The 24,351-nt window shown below is 39.9% G+C and overlaps 1 protein-coding gene across 1 annotated transcript in view; it reads right to left on the reverse strand.

Moving 5' to 3' along the window:
- Positions 1 to 2,627: 2,627 nt before the first annotated feature.
- The window catches only part of MAP1B (microtubule associated protein 1B), a 62,170-nt gene continuing 40,446 nt past the window's right edge, over positions 2,628 to 24,351 (reverse strand). Inside the window, exons 3-7 of the mRNA XM_075270490.1 lie at positions 14,057 to 14,139; positions 13,285 to 13,425; positions 6,098 to 11,930; positions 4,910 to 5,148; positions 2,628 to 3,407 (exon numbers count right to left, since the gene is read on the reverse strand). Of these exons, the coding sequence (XP_075126591.1) occupies positions 3,252 to 3,407; positions 4,910 to 5,148; positions 6,098 to 11,930; positions 13,285 to 13,425; positions 14,057 to 14,139 (6,452 nt within the window). The 3' untranslated portion in view covers positions 2,628 to 3,251. The remainder of the gene's footprint in view (positions 3,408 to 4,909; positions 5,149 to 6,097; positions 11,931 to 13,284; positions 13,426 to 14,056; positions 14,140 to 24,351) is intronic.

A 24,351-nucleotide genomic window follows, 5' to 3' on the forward strand; every position in this document is an offset into this window, starting at 1 on the left:
CATTGAAATACTTAGCAGGTCCCCTGATCCCTACTTCTTCATCCCGTCGTGATACAAAGGAACCATCCACTCAGTTGACCACTGGCTGAAGCAGACTACTGACTGCATTTATTTTCTGGCTTCTTTTATGTTTTTTTAACCCACTGTAACCCCCCCCCCCCCTTTTTTTTTTTAAACTTTTCCCCTTCCGATAGCCCCTAGAAAAAAAAATTGAAAAAACCCCATATATGCTTTCTTCTAAAGGTAGCGCCATCTTTGTCTATTGGTAGATCTTGGTACTGCATGTCATCCACATTACTGAGATGAGTTGCAATACCACACACAAACTATAGACTATGGTGGCACTGTCTCCACCTTGTTTTCAAATCTCATACAACCCCTTTAAGAAGGAAGGGTCCATTATGGTGAATGGCCATGTGCCATTGAGTAGCAGCTTTCTGAACATGAAATTGGATTCAGTGATGACCACAAACACTTTTGTACCGGTGAGGTCAATCCATATTCCACAGTAGGAACCTCACCTGCAACTTGCAGGATCTTGCTTGAATGAGCCGAACATACAAGATAATGAGATTAAATGGGTAGGCAAAATTTCATCTGGACATATCGGGGAAAAGGCAACTGAATATTTACAATGACTTTAGTGTTTACCCCTTTATAACCCTGCATAACATAGAAACTCATGGGCAGTACAAGCGAACGTGCCTGGGAATGTGTGGGGCAGAATTACCTGTCAACGTTACATTCCAGCGCATCCCCGACTGAAACACATTGTCAATAGAAAAAAATTAAATTGACAAAAATCTATTCAAAAACAGAGCAAAATATTATATGATCATACATAAATAGCAAAGCAATAAATATCATTGCTTATAAAAAAAAAATCCTTTGTCCTAATTCACAGCATTAACTGGACTAAGCAAGTCCAAAACAGTACCAAACCTCAACAGTGCAAATAAAATAGTGTACAATATAACATAAATATATGACAAAGTAGAAGACAAAAAGACACATCAATTCAGTGGCATCATAACTCTCACAAAGTGAGTAGGACAGTGCATTAAAATGACTTAAAGCGTTGATTTATCCAATAAAATCTGTACATTTCAATACCGGCACTCATAAAGCTGCAGTCATTGATCTTGTCATGGGCATCACCGTGCACTGTAGAAGCAACCAGATAGCGCTTTGTGTGATGGACCTGTCATATCAAACATGGAGTCGGATCTGAAGGCAGCATGTTATAGAGCAGGAGGAGCTGAGCAGATTGATATATAGTTTTATAGGATAGGATTAAGTATACTTTTAGCTTGAAATCCCGGTTTAGGAGTCCAGTGGGCGGTCCTAATCAGTGTTGACTGTGATTTCTATACACATGTTCATATAGGGGAGACTTGTGACTGCCCACAGGACTCTGAAGCATAGAAAGGACAAGGATTTCAAGGATCATTTTACAAAGAATTATACATCAATCTGCTCTATAACACGAGGCTGGTAGATAAGACTGCAGTTACATGGTGCAGGTTCCCTTCAATGAGCCTATAAAAAGCAGTGGTCACAATCTGAAGCTACTCCCAGCAAGCCCTGACAATCGATGGCCGGGAGCAATACCAAAGAGCTACAGTTCAGTGACCAGTGCTAAATAATCCCAGGTACTCATGACATCGCCAAAGCATTGGACATATTGACATATCCTCCTCAATGGTGATAAAATAACAGGTACGATTAAAGGGGATGTTCAGAATTAGAAAAACGGCCCTGCTTGTTTTCCAAAAACGCCACTCATGGAGATGGGTTGTGTCTGGTATTGCAACTCAGCCATATTCATGAAATTAGGAATATATTGCAATACCGAAGAAAGGTGGTGACATAAATCCTTGTTTTCTAATCTGTGACAAATCCTTTAATTCTGTCGATCAAACCAATTCCGTGCCATTGGTACTTGGAAGAATTCTATGCAATTACTTTGCCATCAGCGAGTATTCGATACTGGGAGTAAAGGTTTCTACTACGTATAATAATAGGAAGAAATGATCACTAACCCACTCTTAACATGTAAGATTTTCCTTTCCTTACTCCTCTGAAAGGAACATTGATCAGCACACGCCAAGGCAAGCAAAATCACTTTGCTTGCGAAATCAAAAACTTAAAAATTTGTATTTTATACATACAATAAAAAAGGATCTGTACAACTTTCAGCAAATCTCTGTAAAAACAAGAAACGTGTAACGGAGGAGAAGGAGGGTCGAGCCAACAAGGATCGAAAGAAAAAGGACACTCAGTCTTCAACTTGCCTGGCAAAGCAATCTTCAGTATTGATGCAGTAGAATTATTATTGTCGTCCCGGTGTGTTCCGTCAGCGCAGCTCTTGCCACCCTACAAGCATGCACACACTTCCGAATTTTACGACCTTGCATACTTTTGTACACTTGCTGACCGAAGTTAAAAAATAAGTGCATTAGGTATCTTTGTACATTCAAGTCACTTCCTAAGGCAAATTATCTACCAAATGTACTCCCGAGTGCTTTGGTATTTTGCTTCTGTGTACCGACTGTGAGTCACAATGTGCGAAATTTTTTGAGATTTGGTAAGATGAATTTAAGCGGGAGTATGCCTCAGACACAATGCACCCTGTACAGGTATGTGTATCATGGTATGACTAGAGCAGGTTTACTATGTAACATATAACACAACCTATATTAGACCTGGTTGGGAAGTTGATTGTTTTTAACATTTTATAACCAATTTAAAGGAAGGAGGGAACAAAACTCAGACCCTGTTACTGTGATAATAGGACACCGAATACTGATCGTAACCAATGGTCCTCCTGGCTCCAATTTGCAGATCCCTAGCTGTATGCCTGCAAATGACAATATTGTATAACAAAAAGCAATGTGGGTATTAGCCTGTTACTACTGGCAGAGAGATGCCACAGTCACGAGCCATCAGATAGGTCCTTCTCCTGGTCTCTCTCATTGTTCTTCAGTCGTTTCCAAAGTTCCCATCCTGGATTTAGGTGAATAAATGTGTACAAGAGCAGGTCCTACAAACCTGTATATTAAACCTGGACAGCAGAGCTTGCAGTGACGTGAACTTTATAGTTTGCCATGGAGATAATATATTACTGACATCTGTGTCGCTATGACACGGGATAGCAGTGGGCAATATATAGTTCTGAAGTTAGTTCTATTCTGTAGGTGACATTTCTGGAAATCACTGTGTTGGGGTGAAGGAACGGGCAGTGGTCTCCTTTACAGTTCAATTTTGCATGCTGGGAAGGATTCATCTTGCATAACAACTGTGCTGCTACTCGCTAGTACCATGATATTGAGGTCCTGCTGTTTTTCGTGTGTCTCCTGGTACCATTCTCGCATCACTTCGGAATCATGGGTTGGAATAAGGGTGACCTGAAATGACAGGAAATGTGAAGATTGTTAAAGACAGGAGTTGTAATAGGATCAAACACACAGAATGAGTTACAGATTCTGAGAGATTTCTCATTGTAAGCCTGAAGACTTTCCCATCTGAGAAAATGCCTATGCCGTCTCCAATTAACCCTTTAAAGGGAGTCTGTCACCTGATCCCAGCATACCAACCCAGCCCCACACCCTTTCCTGATCTCCCTTTGTGAATCACTGCTTATGCTGCTGTCAATATGCAAATGCATTCTTTGGAATAATGAGAGAATTACCATTGCACCAAAGAGGTATGCGGCAAAATAGCAATAACTTGGCAACGAAGGCAACGCTTAACAAGGGGAAACACCAAATGATTCCGGTGAACCTATCCCACTGTATCTATCTATGGGCTGGCTTGTTATGCCATGTTCTAGTGATAGGCTCCCTATAAAGTAGATGTTGTATATTAATTGTAGTGAGGGTAATCTTCTTGCTGACTGTAATCTTTCTTGGTGACTGTATTTGTGAATTATCCACTTCCTTCTGGTCCTCTACATGTGACTGACACTCTGACTGTCCAGCTGACACAGTGGACAGACAACCAGTTTCTCTCCAAATTCATTTAATGTGATTGTGAATCTCATAGGAATGAACAGGGAACCTGACTTCCTTTGACAGTTGGAGAGAGTCTGACACGGCCATAATGTAAGTCCGCAAATGGTCCGCAATTGAGGGTTTTCAATTGCGGACCATTTGCGGACAAGCCTATCACAATTTCTAACGTAAACCCTTAACCTTCCTCTGTCTCCGCTCCCACATTTCCCCACATGATATGATGTCATCTCATGTAACTTTATAGGTCTATGCTCCATCCACATGTTAAAGGTCACGACTGTCGACGGCTCATAAAGTTTTATGTTTGTGTAATGACAGTAACCTCTATTACAGAAGTGTCTGACCTCTGCATAAGCAATGCCGCCCCCTCTACCTCATAGATTGTAAGCTCTTGCGAGCAGGGCCCTCAGTCCCATTGTGTGAGATGACTATTTCTTTGTAATGTATCTTTCTGTCTGTATTTGAACCCTACGGATTGTACAGCGCTGCGGAATATGTTGGCGCTATATAAATAAAATTTATTATTTATTATTATTATTATTATTATTATTAATTGCGGACACATTATATTCAATGTGGCCTCTTACACCACCGGATATTTTATCCGTGGTGTGGCCGGGCTGCAACCGTAGTCCGCAATTTATAGCACATGTCCGTAATGGCCGTGAATTGCGGCACTGCACGGACTCGCCCATAGAACTCTATGGGCGAGTGCCGCAGGACACGGACATCTGTGGAGTCTATGTTGCCAATCAGCAACTAGTGTTGCTGATCAGCAACTTGCGGACCATACATTCAATACAGTCGTGTAAAACCAGCCTTACTGTTAGCAATAACATTACATTGTATGGAGTATGTAACAAGACATAGCCAGCTACTCCAGAAACATACTATACCTGCATATTGCTTCCCCACTGAGCTTTGCCTTCCAGAAGAGCGTCCAGGACGGCCCGGCTCGGTTCTCCAGCTGCTGGATCATTTCCACTAACTACATAATATGAGGATCGCACTCGTTTGAAAAACTCCACGTCGACATTTTTGTTGCTGCTGTGGTTCGGTATATACACCAGGTCCAGGTACATTGGAGGTCCTGGGGGCACTGCGGCTGATTTTGTTGTCTTGGTCGCTCCTCCTCCTGAAAACATGAATTACATAACATACATATGCATTTAAATTTTTTCTATATTTCAACTTTATTGGTGAATAAAACATTTTATTAAAAGGAATTTTCGGAATTAGCAGGTTTTCTTCCAAAAACAGTGTAAGGGTGCATTCACACTAAGTATATAGTAAAACACGTTCAGAATCAGTGCTTACAAAGCAGATCCCATTCATTTCAATGGGAACCGGCATACGAGCGCTCCCCATTGAAATGAATGGGCTGCTTTTTTCCCTATTGGTTTCAATGTGATACGCGCGTATCACATTGAAATCAATAGGGAAAAAAGCAGCCCATTCATTTCAATGAGGAGCGCACGTATGCCGGCTCCCATTGAAATGAATGGGATCTGCTTTGTACGCGCTGATTCTGAAAATGTGTTATGTTCAGAATCAGCTCAGCGTATACTTAGGGTGAATGCACCCTAATATCTGTATGTGCTGGAGCCCTTATATGGTGTTTGGTCCATGATTTGCATCAGTGATTGTGTACCAAAACCATGAGCGGGTCAAAAACACAGAACAGGCACGGATCTTTCCATTATCCCTTGCCTCTATGCAACATCGGACTAGGGTAGCAAAACCCACCAGTGACTAGGACTGAACTGCAATACCAGGCACAACCCAGTTATCAGAAGAACAAGTGCTTGAAAGTTTCCCATACATTTCGCCTCCTGTATGTAAATGAAACAAAAGTGCGTTCCATGCCCGGTATACCATTCACTTTTATTAAGCTTTAGTTTCTTCCGGTCTAGAAACCTCACAGAATTGACTGGCGCTCCATCATGGGACCCAATTGTGTTTAATTTATACACAGGAGGCATGCATGAGGAACTTGCAGTCCCCCATTCCCTTTATCTTAAATAATAAAGCCCTGTTAAGTAAATACCCAAGATGTCCGACTAAAAGAAAAATCTGTCACTGACCTGTAGATCCAGTTTTAGTTGACTTTGTTGCACTCGTATTCGTTGCATTCTTGCTTTCTTTATCTTTTTCTTCCGCCTTTGCTGCTTTGGGGTCGGTAATTGAGCCACTTTTTGGCCCCTTCTCTACAGAATCTTTCTTCTTTGGAGCAACGCTCTTGGAACTCTTCTCCATAGTTTCTTTGATAGGTCCAGGTTTGGGTGAAGCAGCTGAAACCTTAGATTTGCCATCACTTTTTCGGGCTGGAGAAGATGATTTGGTTTTCCCTCCGACTTTCTTAGCTTTTCCTTTTTCTTTGATATCCTTTTTCATAGGCTTACCTAAACTCTGGTCAACAGGCATAGTTTCTGGATCCATCATTGAGACATCTGGATGCCTAGGAGATGGGCTTGGGTCTTGCATGGGAATTGGAGGAGGATCCATATGCTTATAAGTTACTGTTTTATCCGTAGGGATAGTCTCGGATTCATCTTCTGAATCTATGTTTGCATCTGCTGTTATAGATGGACATTCTTCAGTCTCTGGTGGGACGTCTGAATCTGTCTGAGATGGGGCGGATTCACTGACGGAAGTTGGAGGTGTTTCATCACATTGACGTGCTTTCTGCTTTCCTCCTGAAGGTGGCTGACCTCCTCCAAGTTGAGTTAATGGCTTTTCTTGCTCTTGAGCTTGTTCTTCATTTGCAAACCATTCTAATGGATTTGGGTTGATGAAAGAAGGTGACAGCTCTGTTTTGGGGTGTTTATACTCACATGCAGAAACAAGGCATAAATCAACTTCTTGTCGGCTCTCAGCAAAAGGTGACTTGTCAGCGATAGAAAACCTGTCATGCATTTCACCAGAATGGTTATAAGCCTCACATATGTTATTTCTGTCATCTACATCTGCTGAATAGGCAAAGGGGTTTGTATTATGTAAAACCGAGTGTTCTTTTATTGCCTTAGCCAGACAACTATCAGGGGAAATTGGAAGAGATGAAGCTATTGAACCGTAATCCATGGAGACATCATTTTTTGCAGCCTCGGCTATGCCAGGTGACTGTCTCAGAGAAGATGGTGTGGGCGTTACAGGAGAAACATCTATTTCAGGAGAAAGCTTTCCTTGCAGAAAATATTCCTGCTCAAGTATTGGTGGGGAGTAAAGTGGCAAATCTGAATTCTCAATCACATCTTTCAAAGAATCTTCTTCCTTCAATGGGGAATTTGATTGTGAAGGTGTGTGTGCCGAAGAAGTGGATGGTGATGCCTCTACCTGAGATTCAGCCGCTGCTTGTTCTTGTTTTTTGTCTGCAGTGTAATATCCATTGTCAGTTGAAATTTTATTACCAAAATAAGAGTCGGGTTGTTCAGATGGACTATATTCTACTTCGGTTGGTCCATTTTCTGATATATGTAGCATATTAGATGCTACTGCAGGATGTTCTGGTGATTGTCTACTAAAATCCATGGCAAAAGATTGCTCTGGCGATTCCTGACTGAATTCCATTGTTGACTGCTCTGGTGATCTTTGTTCCTGGAGTGAGGATGTGGATTTTCCAGTTCTAGGTGAGAAATCAGGTGGGGATATAGACATTGGACGGGGACATTCCTCCCTAGATGGTGATATTTCTGTTTCGTGAAAAGTGGTAGGTGTCTGAACAACAGAGACTGACAGGGAGTCATCAACTTCTGTAGAGTGTGGAGACCCAACCTCGGCATGAAGAGAAGGTGAAACATCATCTGTAGTTGGTTCTGGGAATGAACTGGTGGCAACAGAAGCTGTGGAAACTGATGCAACACCTTCTATGTGAGAGTAAGTGTCTTCTGCAACATTTTCATCTACTGGAGTGGCAGATTTATCCGATGCAGTGCCTTCAGAAATAGACATCTTAGTGTCCTCCTTAAACAAGATAAAGGGATTAGTGCTTATCTGAGTAGGAGAATATTCTCCTGTAGTTTTTCCTCCATCTGGTACACTAGATGCCATACTTTTACCAGCTTCCACACCAAAGGCCTTACTTGACAAAAGATCACTCTTCTCTTGTAAGGCATCAGACAACATTTCAGAAACAGGGCTAATGTGAGAGGGAGAGTGTCCTTCATCAGCAATACTACCTTGTCCAGATGATGGCTTGGCGCTGGAGGTTAAGAACATGTCATAGGGCGTTTCTGACCCAATTAATGGAGGACTACGCAATGGAGATAAAACTTTTTCAATTGGAGATTCAGAGTCTGGTACAGGCTCATCCATGGGACTTATTCTAGGGCTTTCACTCTTTTCTTTGTCGTCATAAAACTCAAACACAACAGGGACAGATGTCTTCTCTATATTCTCCTTGACAAGGCTTGTATCCTTTTCTTCTGTTGGGGACTGGTAGTAAGGTGTATGACCAGCACTTCCAGCAACAGATTGAGAAGGAGATGCCACTTCCAAGGTCTTATCTTCTGGACTTGGACACTGCTCTCTCACTTCTTGCACTTCATCATGCAAAGGTGGCAAGACACCTAGTTCTGAAGTTTTAATTTCATTAGGGGTCAGATCAAAATTAACACTTCGTTCACTTAATGGTGTTTTAGAAATTGGTGATGGTGGCGCTGGACTCTTACTTGGACTTAGCTTCTCTTCCATTTCATAATCATCCTGTATTTCTAGATTTGCAGAAGTTCTTGTATCAGGTCTTCCATATCCATAAGCGTCACGTAGGGCTGATTTGGAGAATTTGTCTTCTTCTAAAGAGGACGGGGGTGAGATTGTTGAAGCTGAAGCATTGTATTCCTTGCCATCGGTAGCATCAGTTTTTGAAACATCGGACAAACCATTTAGTGCATCAGGTATTGGAGACACCCTTGTTTTGTCATATTCCTGGGAACACAAAATTGCTTCATATTTCGTGATGTTGACATATTCTTGAGATGGAGATTCACTTTCTTCATTATTCGTCTCATCGCTCATTACATCTCTTGGTGTTGACATATCATCCATTGGAGTTGGTTCACTAGATATTTCAATGGTTGAATGAGTAAAGCCTGAGGTGGCAGTGAATTCCTCAGGTTGATCTTCTCTGTTTTCCTCATCAGATACAGTTGCTTCACTCTCAGATCCTCCAGGTAAAGTCTCATCGTGAATAGACGGTCCTGGTTCTACAGCAGGTGACTGGGGCTCAGATGTCTTGGATGGTGTAGAAGACAATATATATTTATCTTCGGTGTCACTAACAACTTCAGATTTATCTTTCAGACTTGCAGTAATGTACTGGCATTCCAGCTTTTCTGTTTCCTGATCATAATCTTTTGCTTCATCTGTTTTGTCTTCATCTGCCTCTTCCTCTGTCTCTTCTATATCTTCTGCTTGCTCATCTGCTGTCTCGGAATCAGCAATGTCTTCGTGGCTATCATGCTTGCCTTTCAAATGCTGTACTGCATCAGTCTCGGCTTCTTCTTCAGTTTCATCAGCCTCAGCTATCTCACCCCTTGAAGCTCTATCTTCAATATCGTCCATTTGTTCATCAACCTCCTCTGTCTCTGCTTTTTCTTCATAGTCACCAGCTTCAGATGATTCCTCAAGCCCTGTCCCTTCATCTTCATATTTGTCATTTTCATCCACCCTATGCTTATCAATGATTTCTATTTCCTCAGGAGTGCGCTCACATTCACCTTCACCTTCAGTAGTAGTTATTCCCTCATCTGGAGAATCTGCAGGTTCTTCACTGCTAGCGTTATCTTTCTTGATAATATAAGAATCGGTCTGTACGATGACGGCTTCATCCTGAGGAGAAAGTTCTTGCAGCTGAGGAGTCACCTCTTCAATAAACTTGACTTCTTCATCTCTGAGGTCTTCAAAGTCTTTTGTTAAATCTTCAGGGGAAGACATAAGGGATCTTTGTGAAACTAGTTCTACAATCTTTTCGGCGGCTGAGGCTTGAGCAGATGCTGCTGCTGTGGCTACTGCCGCTGTGGCTGCAACAGCTCCTGCGGCTGCCAATGGCTTCTTGTCAGCCACTTTCTTTATTACTTTTGTCTTGTCCTTTGTCTTGTTTGCAGCAGCTGCTTCCTTTTTAACAGGTTCCTCTTTCTTTTGCACTTTTCCTTTAACAGCCATCTTTTTAGCATCAGGAGTTGCTGATACTTTCTTATTTTCTTTCAATGGTTTCTTGGCTTCTTTTTTAGCATCTTTTTCTTCCTTCTTCTCCTTATCCTCTTTCTTTACTTCTTTTTTCAGAGGTGTTTCTTTTTTTACATCTTTCTTAACCTCCTTTTTCTCCTCCTTCTTGACTTCTTTCTTGACCTCTTTTTTCACTATTCCTTCCTTAGCTTCCTTTTTCAGCTTGTCTTCCTTGACGTCTTTTTTTTCCTTAACCTCCTTTTTAGGTTTGTCTTCCTTGACTTCCTTCTTCACTTTATCTTCTTTTTTAACTGGTGTTTTTTCTTCTTTCTTTGACGCTTCCTTCTTGACATCCTCAGATTTTGCCTTTACTTCCTTTTTCACAGCTTTTTCCTTTACGACTTTAGGCTTCACATCAGCCTTTTGTTTCTCTGCATTTTCTGATTTTATTATTGGCTCCTCAGATTTTTCTGCTGCGGATTTGGCCTCATTTTTCACAATTTTTTTAACAGATGTTTTCTCCTTGTCCACCTTTTCTGCCTGTTCAGAATGGCTGCTTTTTACAGCTTCAGAATGTTCTTCTTTTGACTCTTTCTTCACTGGTTTGCTAGGGGTAGTTTTTGTGGACTTCAGGCTCTCTTTGCTTTCTGCCCGCTGTTTCATCTTGGCTTGCTTTACGGCAGGGCTTGAGATATTGTCACTTAGGTCTTTCTGTGTTATGACTGGTTGCTTCAAGAAGTCCAGATGTTTGAGCTTCTCAAGGCCTTCAAGTATTTGGTATTGTGTTGTGTTTCCTGGAAACAAGACTCTTATGATTTTCTCAGAAGGGTTTGATGGATGCCATACAATAAGAGAGGAAATTGAGGTTAAGTAATTGAGAGGGACATCAACTTCTTGACCATTAGGTAGGACCAGGCCGGCTTTTTCTTTGTTGCTGCCTGACCATTGCTGCATAAAATACTGTGTTTCTTTGCTTCCCTTTAATGGATTCAACACGTACATCTCAAGCTTGCCTACCCCCATTTTTTGGAATAAGATAATGGGTTCGATAGTGTTTCCTACATTTCTGAATAGAGGTTCTGGTTTCATAGACAGTTTACTCAAGTACTGAAGTGTAAAGTTAGCTTCTTCTATGCTTCTTCTTACTTTGAAGTTGGGTTCTGGGTTTTTCATATTATCAGGGACGTTCAGAAACACAACTCCAAGGTCTGGAGAGATAAGGTTTTTCATCCAGTCGCTGTTGGTTGTTGATCCTTGAGACTGTTCTTCTTCAAGCTCAGACATTTTTCTTTGAAGCATACTATTGATACCAGGCAGATTGTCATCTCCAATGTGGGTGAGCAATATAGAATCCACCCTATCTAAATGTCTAATGAGTTTCCAGAAGCAAGATTTTCTCTCAGACCCTCCATTGATGAGCATGTTAAATCCATTTACTGCAAACAAAGCTGAGTCCCCTCTTCCTCCTGGGAAAATATAGCAACATGGTTTGGAAAGCTTCAGAAAGCCGCCAGATGTGGGTGGTTCTAAAATGTCAAATGGAGATGGAATTTCTACAGATTCTGAAAGATATTCTGTAAATTCAGAAAGTCCTTCCATTTCAGGCAAAATTGAAGATGAGTTGAGTTTGATATTGATGAAGTCTTGAAGGTTATGTCGTTCTAGATTAGTATTCTTCCAATGCCCTTCTTCAGGACAAAATAGTGTAAGGCTTGCTTTATTTGCAGGGTGTGTATTGCTTAAAAGTTCACCAATCTAGATATAGAGACAGAAAAAATAGATGTAGTAAGAAATGGAGTAAAAATTACAAATTGCATCCTATGGTCAACTCATGAATATTGGTCCACATTTATAACCCCACAGAGAAAAGAGCCATATTGGAGGCACAGTGTCCTCCTGCATTGCCTGTATAGACAGTGTGCTATATAGTGGCTGGACATCCAATTTCAATAGACTAATACAAGTACTGAGGCCTGATTCACATCTGCGTTCGGTATTCCATTTGGGGGTCCGTCTGGGGACCCCCAAATGGAATATGGAACGCATTGACAAGCGGTGCGCTTATGAAAGCACACGGCCCCCTAGACTGTAATGGGGTCCGTGTGTTTTCCGCACGGTGTTAGCACAAATCATGTGGAGAAAAATATACTTCATGAACTATTTTCCTCTCCACATAACTCATCCGGACACCGCACAGAAAATATGGTCCCTATTATAGTCTATGGGGACTGTGTTCTTTCATAAGATCACCACTTGTCAATGTGTTCGGTATTCCATTCGGGGGTCCCCAAGCGGATTCCCTGAATGGAATACCGAACGCAGATGTGAACCAGACCTAAGAACAGATGGAGTACAGTCCTTTCTTTAGAGACCAGACAGTGGCAAGAGACATGTATTGTATATTGGGTTATTATTCTGACTTCTTTAATCTCAATGGTTATAGGGGTAACATCTGTCATTTAGTCCTTGAACCTCACATGATAATGAAATGACTCGTATTAATATGTCTACACAGCAAAGCTAAGAAGTGAACTAAGAGCAGCAGAGAACAAGAAACGTCAACTTACTGTGAGTGTTACAGTATATGGCTATGGCTAAAATAAACTATAGGAATTCAGTATTGTATAATACCGTGAATGTCTGAAACATTACAATATACTTCTGCTGACTTTTTCATACTAGTATAGGAATAAAATGACGTTGCTTTATAGATAAATAGATAGATAGAAAGATAGATAGAAAGAAAGAAAGATAGATAGCTGGATGGATGGATGGATGGATAGATAGATAGATAGATAGATAGATAGATAGATAGATAGATAGATAGATAGATAGATAGATAGAGTATGTGCATATACATAGAGAGAGAGAAATGTTTAAATATATAGATTTATATAATTAAATCCGTAATAATATAGTTAATATTTTACATTTATCTCTTTATTATATCCTCTAACCATAGATGGTCCATTCGGTTCGCCAGAGAGATTTCTCTTGACAATCTCATTACTGATATTTGATGGTAATGAATAATGAATTTAATATTCCTTCACAGAACACACTGATTCCGGATATTGCTTTCTACAGTACATATAGCAATGACTCCTACCTCCTGATCTGTAAAGATCTCTATAAAGTTTTGGAATGAGAAGGATCCAGACTGAAGAATAAGTTCTCCTGTATTTTCGAAGCATTGTCCAGTCAGTACTAGAAGTTTATGTCTTGCAGCATCTGTGATCATCAAACGTACCTAAAGATAAAAAGCATACAACATAACTTAATAACCAATGAAAGAGACTGATCAAAAAGCTGGAAGCACAGTGCAGACCCGATAGCCGGAGACGCTGATGTGTGGGGGTGCCAGGTGTTGGATCCCCACTGATCTGATATTGATGACCTATCTTAAAGATAGGTCATCAATACTGAGTGTCGGATAATCCCTTTAATCAATAATGTAAATCCATACTATATTCACATTGTGCAAAGACTATGTAAAAAAACATAATAACAGAATGTGGTACATTGTAATGAGCCTATGCCAGTTGCTGGTGTAAAGATATGACAGATCATGGGTTTGCAGCCAATGATATTTTTAGGCCGACCTCACCAGTTTCCATATGAAGGATATAGCCTGGATGTTCTGTAGATATGGCCATCGCCCCACCAGATTTGTCATCATTTGCCCCAGTTTTCAGGGGTAACTGATGCCTGACATATACCCCAGCCTACATTACAGTCTAGTTGAATGGGCAGCCAGAGGGGATGTTTAGTTGATGAATTATACTCCAACCTATTAGTATATGCTGATCTTAAAAACTCCCCCCATTCTATTAACAGAATTACTAAACTTTGGATTGGGAATAACTGTACTTTGTACTTACTTCTGTGCTGACGGCTTCATCTGAAGGGTTTATTAAGACAACAGTTTCTAAAACATCACTCCGGTGGTGAAGGATTTTCTGACCTGAAGAAAATAAATAAATAAAAATAAAAATAGATAAGTAAAGAAATACAGTAAATGTCAGTGCACATATCAATGCCAAGGTAGTGAGTTTAAAATAAACCCTACTGCTTATCCAAAATTGTAATTCTGCCTGTGACGATAATGTGATCACTGCATATAAGTGATCTCGATAGAACAGGAGGTGTCAGTTTATTATTAGATTCAGTGATCAGAGTAAAATTGCTTTTCGATTGATTTTTTTTTTTTTAATGACAGAAATTTTATAAAAAATCACCAAAAATTCTTGAAAAAATATGTTTAACCTAAACATGTCATTTAAACAATTGCTCATTTTCTAAAGACACAATCCCTTTGAACAAAACAACTTTGTAACAATGAGGGACCCATGAAATACATAAAATTAAGTCAATTTTATTAGAACCCTCTGCTAACAATCGTATGTACTGTAGCACGAGAAAAACTATATATTTTTTTATAATGTAATAATCTAAAAATATTATTTATTTTAAATTTATTTATATATTTATTTTAAATCCTTCCAATGGGTTTCTGCATATGCGACAAAGTTAGTACATACCCGGGGAAATCTACCAAGATGAGTGTTTTCTATGCCAACTTGACGCCCTTTGCACTGTTTATCTGGGCCTGAAAACTGGAGTAGAATTTTAATATATTCCCCATTAGTATGTAATTTGATAGATTTAGAACAAACTACAACAAAGCAGACCCATCGTCTTTTCATATGAGAAGGAAGATAATGTATTACTCAGCACAAGCGAAGGATTGAGCCCGGGTTCTGAGGCTAGATTCATTCTGGACTCCTTTGTCCATCTGCGATCAATCTGCACTGCCCCCACTTTTAATAAAGAAGTTACAAGAACTGGCAAAAGATAAATTAACCATTGTGGTAAGAGACTAAGAATGGGGAAAAAAATCAATGTACAGTATTCTTTCAAGTCTTATTAGGCCTGAGGCTTGTAGCTTATTTTAGCTGCGATGTCTAACACACACATTTTTGTTATTAACTTTTTCCCAGTATTATGGTCATCCTCTTACTACAGGCACATCTATAGGGTTACATCTTCTCCCTTTCAAGTCTTTTTAATAGGTTAAGTTCCTGTTTTTATCAAGTAAATATAAAAATAGAATGAAAAATCCAACATTCATATCACAACGTCAAAGTGACACCTATTCCTGACATGGTACCTAAAATAGTAATCCATTTTGTGCACATGGGGTTAAATAGAATTTGGTTTCTTTGGTAAATGCTGATCAATATATAATAGATAGCAGAGGATTCCAGTTACATTCTTGTACAAGGGTCTTTGCCTGCAGCCAACATTATGTTGTGTTAATATACATATGTATATACAACACTCACCAGCCACTTTATTAGGTACACCTGTCCAACTGCTCGTTAACACTTAATTTCTAATCAGCCAATCACATGGCGGCAACTCAGTGCATTTAGGCATGTAGACATGGTCAAGACAATCTCCTGCAGTTCAAACCGAGCATCAGTATGGGGAAGAAAGGTGATTTGAGTGCCTTTGAACGTGGCATGGTTGTTGGTGCCAGAAGGGCTGGTCTGAGTATTTCAGAAACTGCTGATCTACTGGGATTTTCACGCACAACCATCTCTAGGGTTTACAGAGAATGGTCCGAAAAAGAAAAAACATCCAGTGAGCGGCAGTTCTGTGGGCGGAAATGCGTTGTTGATGCCAGAGGTCAGAGGAGAATGGCCAGACTGGTTTGAGCTGATAGAAAGGCAACAGTGACTCAAATAGCCACCCGTTACAACCAAGGTAGCCAGAAGAGCATCTCTGAACGCACAGTACGTCGAACTTTGAGGCAGATGGGCTACAGCAGCAGAAGACCACAGCGGGTGCCACTCCTTTCAGCTAAGAACAGGAAACTGAGGCTACAATTTGCACAAGCTCATCGAAATTGGACAATTGAAGATTGGAAAAACGTTGCCTGGTCTGATGAGTCTCGATTTCTGCTGCGACATTCGGATGGTAGGGTCAGAATTTGGCGTCAACAACATGAAAGCATGGATCCATCCTGCCTTGTATCAACGCTTCAGGCTGGTGGTGGTGGTGTCAAGGTGTGGGGAATATTTTCTTGGCACTCTTTGGGCCCCTTGGTACCAATTGAGCATCGTTGCAACGCCAAAGCCTACCTGAGTATTGTTGCTGACCATGTCCATCCCTTTATGACCACAATGTACCCAACATCTGATGGCTACTTTCAGCAGGATAATGCGCCATGTCATAAAGCTGGAATCATCTCAGACTGGTTTCTTGAACATGACAATGAGTTCACTGTACTCCAATGGCCTCCACAGTCACCAGATCTCAATCCAATAGAGCATCTTTGGGATGTGGTGGAACGGGAGATTCGCATCATGGATGTGCAGCCGACAAATCTGCGGCAACTGTGTGATGCCATCATGTCAGTATGGACCAAAATCTCTGAGGAATGCTTCCAGCACCTTGTTGAATCTATGCCACGAAGAATTGAGGCAGTTCTGAAGGCAAAAGGGGGTCCAACCCGTTACTAGCATGGTGTACCTAATAAAGTGGCCGGTGAGTGTATATTGTTGGTGTTTCTGATTGGAAGCAATGCCCTAAAAGCACCATTCTCATTGGATGAAATACTGTATATAAATGCAAGTTCCAGTTGTTGCTACTATACATTTAAAGTCAGAGAAGATGTCACACAAGATACAGAGTCCTGTATTCATCTTATATTCATTGTCTTCCTTGCTAGCATTTTCCCTTCCCTCCAGAAGGGTACAGAATTGAAATCTTAAAGACAATAAGGTGGGATCCCTAGTTTGGAGATCATAAAATAATTTTACCACAGCTTTCCCATAATCATTAGTAATAACATTGACAGCTTGTTTTAACCAAGATAAAAAAAAAAAATCTTCAAGTTGTATGCATGTATAGTAGATTTTCTTAAAAGCAATCACTGTTCACGCTCATGTTGCAGCTTTCATTTTTATAGACACAGATAGAATGGATTCACTATGAGCCTTTAAGATCCATTAGACAGATTTATTATGATTTTTTTATGCATACACAATAGTACCAGTCAAGAAACCATTAAAAACAAGCAAAACATTGAAACTGATCAATCTAATGGTGTATAACAATGGATTCCGATGCAGATGTAAACTAACCCAGTTAAGTCAACAAAATCTGTCAAGATTAATTGGAGTAATTTTGAAAATGGATTTGTCCTACCGATTATGGATATATTAAGAACTGAAGACATGATAAAATAGTGCGAACATTTACTAGTAAAGTCTGGCATCGGTATGAGAAGCCATGATAATAGTGCAAACATTTACTAGTAAATTCTGGCATACTGACACACATGATCGGAATGAGAAGCCATAATGATAGTGCGAACATTCACCAGTATAGCCTGGCATACGGACGCACATAATCGGTATGAGAAGCCATAATGATAGTGCGAACATTCACCAGTATAGCCTGGCATACTGACACACATAATCGGAATGAGAAGCCATGATGATAGTGCGAACATTCACCAGTATAGCCTGGCATACTGACACACATGATCGGAATGAGAAGCCATAATGATAGTGCGAACATTCACCAGTATAGCCTGGCATACGGACGCACATAATCGGTATGAGAAGCCATGATGATAGTGCGAACATTCACCAGTATAGCCTGGCATACTGACACACATAATCGGAATGAGAAGCCATGATGATAGTGCGAACATTCACCAGTATAGCCTGGCATACGGACGCACATAATCGGTATGAGAAGGCTCAATGTGAAATTTAGGTCAAACAGGTTGGATTTCAGCCTATCATTTCCATGAATATTTAGGTGAGCTGGAATGTCATGTTTATGGATGAATTGAAAAAAATGATTTTATGTGTATGAGTAGTATGGACTGCAGGACTGTATACACAAATAAAACATATATACAATACATACCCAATATAAATCATATAAAACTGATGAGGCTACAGCTTTGACAGGTTTGTCCCTTTAGCCTCCAGCTGCATAAATCCATCCATGTATTTTATGAGGCTTATAAAATCTGATCTATTCAGCCTTACGAATGACATTTCCCACTATCAGTAATGATACAGCTACCCTGGGTATGACGTGAATATCAATATGACCTTATGTACATTTGGAACGCCACATCTTCATTTGCATCCAGTTCTGTAATAGTTGCTACGATGAAGAACTGAACCATTCGAAATGCGTAACCAAGTGAATTTATGGATTCTAGCTACAGTGCCGTATTGTAAGAATGGATCAATAAAGGGTAACTTTTTTTGGGGGGGAATGTGCTGGATGTTCATTTTGGATGTAAATTATTGAGACTTGAGAGTTTCCTTTCTATCCCCTACAAGATTTTCATAGGACCCAATGGAGCCGTGTGGCTTTATGGGTGAACCATTCTTACTTTTGCTGTTTGTTAACTAAACCTTCAGACTTGTATTGCCCTGCTCTTTTATTCTAGCTGCATACCCAGCATGCATTACATAGGAGATGTCCACATCTATTACAGTGACTGACTGAGCATACATTATGTATATAGTAAAGTGTACTATATACTGTAATTACATTTCCTTCTAGGCTTGTATGTGCTCTGACCTTTTTAATGAGATTTCCACTATACTTCTTCATTCCCCTTGAGACCCGAGTCCATTGAACAGCAGCTGCCTTCCCCTTTACAGTGGATCTAAGACAGTAATATATTGATTTTCTGTATAAGGTGCATTAAGGAAAACTAATAACATGCAACACATAAATGACTACATGATATACAGTTTAAGTGGTTTTCTTTGCTATTATAGTACGCATACAAAACATTTAATCTCCCTAATGTGAATTTACAGTTTCTGCTTATTTTTTTCACTTATGAGGTGACCCTCTGTCTGAGATGTATGGTTATACTGCATTGTTATATTGTCATGTAAGATCTCTAAGGTCACTAGTATGAGCTTAGGAAGTGCTGTAATTGTTACTATTACTTGCTATAGACCTTGTCCTTGACATTGTTCATACTCGTATACTCATATTCAAAAGGGTTTTTCAGGATTTAAATATTGATGACCTATCCTTAGCATTGATCTTTAATATCAGATATTGGAGTCATAGTTGTTGCGACTAGTACAATATGCAGAGTTGGAAACAGACCGCTCTGCACACTGTGTAGTGGCTGATCTGTGTTACTGCAGCTAGTTCCCTTCTGCTTAGCACAGTGTTTGAGCCAGAAGCAAACGACTCTGTACACTGTGTAGAAGCTATTCTCATTACTACAGCTCAGCTCCCATTTAAAGAGGATCTTAACACCATATCAGCCTCCTCAATCGCCACTGATTCTGGCACAGTTGGATTTTTTTTCTCTAGCCCCCACCGTTCCAAAGCAATCAGTGCCATTGGTTGTGGTGCCTGATAGGCTAACTAGACTCTCTAATGTCAGGTGGGGGCAGGCAAAAGGGCATGATTCTGATATTATCCACCTCTAATTTGAGATGAGTCACACCCTCTTGTCTGCTCCCACTTGACACCACCCACATGACATTGAAGAATCTAGTTCACATATCAGGCACCAAAACTAACTACATTGGTTGCTTGGAAATGGTGGGGGCTAGAGAAAAAATTCTAACTGCGTTGAAATCAGTGGATGAATAGGTTTCAATTTAGGGGCATCTGAGCTGTAGTTATACAGTGTACAGAGCTATTTACTGTAGCCTCTTTCAGTTGAGGTCCCTATGGGTTTTTTCCTGCACACCAGTTTCTGCTTCTTCGATCAGGTGATCGATTATTGTCCCTGAGGTCTAATCCACTTTGGTTCATAAAGTGATGTCATATACTAATGATATACCATCAATTGTGATGATGAGACATCCCCTTCAATAGCTTTAACTAAAAGATTTCTAAAGGAAATCTCCAGAAACAGCTCTCTCATTTAGACATTTACATGTATACCTTTACTGACCTGGCAGTTTTAATACTATTTTTATTGTATAGATCCATTATGAGTACAGTGAACCTTTATGGGAAAGCTTTTTATTGAAAACCTATCCTATTAAAGTACATAGGCTGCATTAAAACTATCAACAGAAGTATACACTAGAGAAAGTGTATAGCACCCTGGAGCTTCCGCCAGTCAGCAAGATGATTTATTTTTATGCCTATTGATGTTTACCGACATTTCATCATGGCCTCTAGAAATGCAAAGAACATTTCATTAATCCTCAAGGTCAGGACGGAATGACTTAATCCTGTGAAATATATTGAGAAACGCTGATAACTTCTATGTACATTACTCATCTGGTCTATGGGGCACAGTATAGGACATAAAAAGAATGGACACAGTGCACATCAACACTGACCTAAAATATAGCTCCACCACTGGAACCACTAGGAAAGTAATTGGATAACTAAGGTTACTATTAGAAAACTTTCTTAAGAGGAATAGATTGATGATCACCTTCAGGTCTGCAAGGAATTTGAAAGTCCACCCGTGAGAATGAGTCAGAAGACTCCAGGCTTCCTATAGTTCTTAGTCTGCTGACAGGTCCATTCGAAAGCCATAAAAAGTTTGGATTTTACAGGATTATTGCAGGTTAAGACCATTATATAGTTCACTGCTGAGGTCTTCAGAACAAATCTAATTTAAGCCTACAAATTCTGTTATGTACATACAGTAATAGTCCCTGGGAACCCACATGGTCAACAGGGAATGAGATGAGGGCCAGGAGACAAAACTTTAGGTTCTATAAAGCTGATCTAGCTTTATGTTATACTGGATTCGCTATTTTGCTGCTTTTATCCTTGGATGACTACGGTCTTTTCAACTAAGTAAATAGGAGTAGACTATTAACCAATGCATTATTCCTAAGACGATGCAAGCAAAGATGGTACTATTGGAAATGTCACACTAAAGCTACTTCATATCTGTGTCAGAATCTCCGTTTGGAAATCCATCAGAAATTACCGGACAAAATAGTGCAACCCCAACTTTTTTGTCTGGCAAATTCAGTTAAAAAAACCCCAAAACAGGCATCTCATAAATACCAACATCCAAGGATAAAATGGATCCAGCAAAGCAAGATGTCTTAATAAAACTTATCTTTTAATCTTAATTAGTCATAAAATAATCCAAATAAGCATGGTGAGCGACAGTGTGTCCGGCTACCATGACTAATTAAGATTAAAAGCTAAGTTTTATTAAGACATCTTGCTTTGCTGGATCCATTTTATCATTAGATGTTGCTGTATCACCCAAAGACAAAGAGGTTTCACATCCGTGCAGAGCTTCAGATGATCCAGGAGTGAAGGACAACACATTGGAGTTCTCCTGCAAATGGGCTGAGTACAAACCCTTTTCCCTATACCCCATATATTGTGCATGTCATAAACACCCACTGGACCACATTATAGTCAATGGGGTCCCGTTGGCTCTCATTGTGCCCATCATAGAAAAACAGATCAGTGTTTCTGTTCTTCTGATCCTGCGTCGTAGCATTATAAATACGCAGATCAATGTGACACGGTGGTCTCTTCCCTTACATACATCACATGCATTTTTTTCACATATAAAACAAAGCTTCCATTGACAATCATATAAACATTTACTAAGCCTTGGTATTTTATCCTGTGCTTATTTTTAGTAGATGTCCCACAGAAAACAAGCAAATTATTAATACACATTCATTGCTGTGATTATGAAAGGTTCATTATGGTCCTAAAATAACAAAAGATGATTTATTGGAGGTCCAGGAAGACCAAGGCTTATGGTGGTGGGGCCAATACACAACCCCATTTGTACTTGGCGCCATGTGACGTTTCCCAACAACTGCAAGGGAACTGAACAATTGCTGTCTGATTCCCCCATAGACATCAGTAGCTTACAAGTGATCGCTGTAGTGGTCGCTTCTAATAAAAGGCTTTGTCTAAAGCAGAAGACTTTTCTAACCTGACCCGTAATAATGAAAGAAACCAGAGACCCATCAGTCACTTCATACACATTTCCTCAGGTCCTCCAGTATAAGAAGTATGTTCCTCAATATGCTTAGTCACAGTAAATATAAGAATTGGGATTCTGACAAGCTTGTATGTAAATCCAAAATTGTAAGAAAAAAAATGTATAAACAGATCCACATGTATTTGTCTTAGACCAAAGCATGCACGGACGTCTTTGACAATGCGGAACCTGGCACATAAGACAAGGAGTGATTGGTCTGGCACACAGAAGAGTTAGAAAACATAGAAAACAGATGAAGGATAACTGGAGAAGGTGTTGGCTGGCATAGCAGGGAGGGAATACATTATTTTTCACGCATCCTCATCTACAGAAACATAGCCAGGATTATTCATCACCAAAACATTCAATTTATTGTTCTAACCTTGTATGATGGTTTGTATCCCCGGTCAGTATTGCATTAGTCTGCTCTACATTTACCTCCATGCAATGCAGCATCAGCCCGGTCCATCAATCACAAAGACAAGGATAACACTTACAGTAATTGTATTAAGTGCAGGAAGGGTCAAGGACACAATAAACTGCATCTATTATCCATCTGATGATACAGGACTAAGGCAGAATCAATGAAATGTCTATTCCCCCAACAGTCTGATGAATGGCGCAGAGGTCAGAACACAATGAAGGGATATAATAATCGTAAACTGTAAGGTTGGACCTGTCACAAATGCCTCCATATTGTATGATGACTTTACTATGTCATATGTTATCCGCTTTGCTTCCAGCTCTGATCTCAAATATTTTTTGCTGTATGTTTAATACAGTTCTAAAAAATAGCCCCATATTATATAATACCTATCCAGAAAAAAATCTCACTGCATACTGTTCTTGACATTTTTTATACTGAAAATGCACAGATGGCGAGTCGCCTTCCAGTGTCAGCTGTCAGGTCAACAAATTGTCACTTGTCAGAAGGTGTAGAGTGACAGGGCCCGAAATAACTCACAATCCAAAAGGGTTACTAAAAATAGAAGCAATGTTGTCTAGATCTGTGCGAAATATTAGGGGCCCACATAATCCAAATGGCAGCTCTGGCGATACTATGACATGTTATTGTAAAGTTTACCAGCCAGTGCCCCTATGGTCATGTAACAGTGACTTTCTAAGTAGTATATTAAGCATTACGTCTGTAGAAAATGCCAAAAAATTCACGCAGTCCCCTTTCTGTGTATGGATAACAGATCTGGATATAACGTGATACAAAGCTTCACTTAAGTAGCTGTTGAGGTGCAGGCACATGCTTGGCTACATGGCATGTCCCAGATACATGCATTCATATGGCGTGCCAAATTATGTAAATCTCCCTTAGTATATCAATAGTAACCCTACAAAAAATATTATTCGCAGTGGTACGGCATGTCCATAGACTGGAGTTACCGGCTATGTCCTGTATCTGTGGCCTACAGAATGAAACTCTGTTCCAATGGTTTTAGCAAAAGGTTTTCTTATGTTTACAAAGTCTATGTAGAACATATGGATGGCTATTAATATATTCTCCTTGAACACAGCTTATAATGGGTGTAATAATATGTTATTATGTAGATTAGCATGAGTTCTAAAAAAAAACATAAAAAGAAGAAGAGCTAAATTTACCATTTTTATTACTGCTTACTGATATTGTACCGTTAAAGGCAAGATGATACAGAAAAACATTGTGTATATTATTGTATATATTATTGCATAACAGAACAGAACAGAACAGAATACTTTATTGATCATCACCTAGGTTCCCCCAGCTTTGGTAGGACACAGTCACACCATCCTTCACCAACCAGTACAATAACCAGAAATAGAGCATAACAGCTACACATACACATTATTAACTAACATAGAATACAGATACACATAGTTAAGTTATATAGTATACCATCAGAGCAAATTTACACATAGTTACTGAGACACGATTTAGCACCGTCACTAGTACATACCCGTAGCGGACACAACCCCCCTGTTTGTGGTATTCTAGCCAGGAGAGTTATTGAAACTATTGAAGAGTGAGATAGGTGATGGAATGAAGGACCTTCTAAATCTATCACCGACACTGTGGAGTAGTCAGAGTCTTCTGCTGAAGGCTTCTGATGGAGCGGAAGTGATGCATTATCCCTAATTGACCTAAGATTCTCTAAGAGTCTTTGCCTGCTGATGGAGTCCCAATGG

Source organism: Leptodactylus fuscus, chromosome 1, assembly GCF_031893055.1.
Source record: "Leptodactylus fuscus isolate aLepFus1 chromosome 1, aLepFus1.hap2, whole genome shotgun sequence".
Taxonomy (NCBI): Eukaryota; Metazoa; Chordata; class Amphibia; order Anura; family Leptodactylidae; genus Leptodactylus; species Leptodactylus fuscus.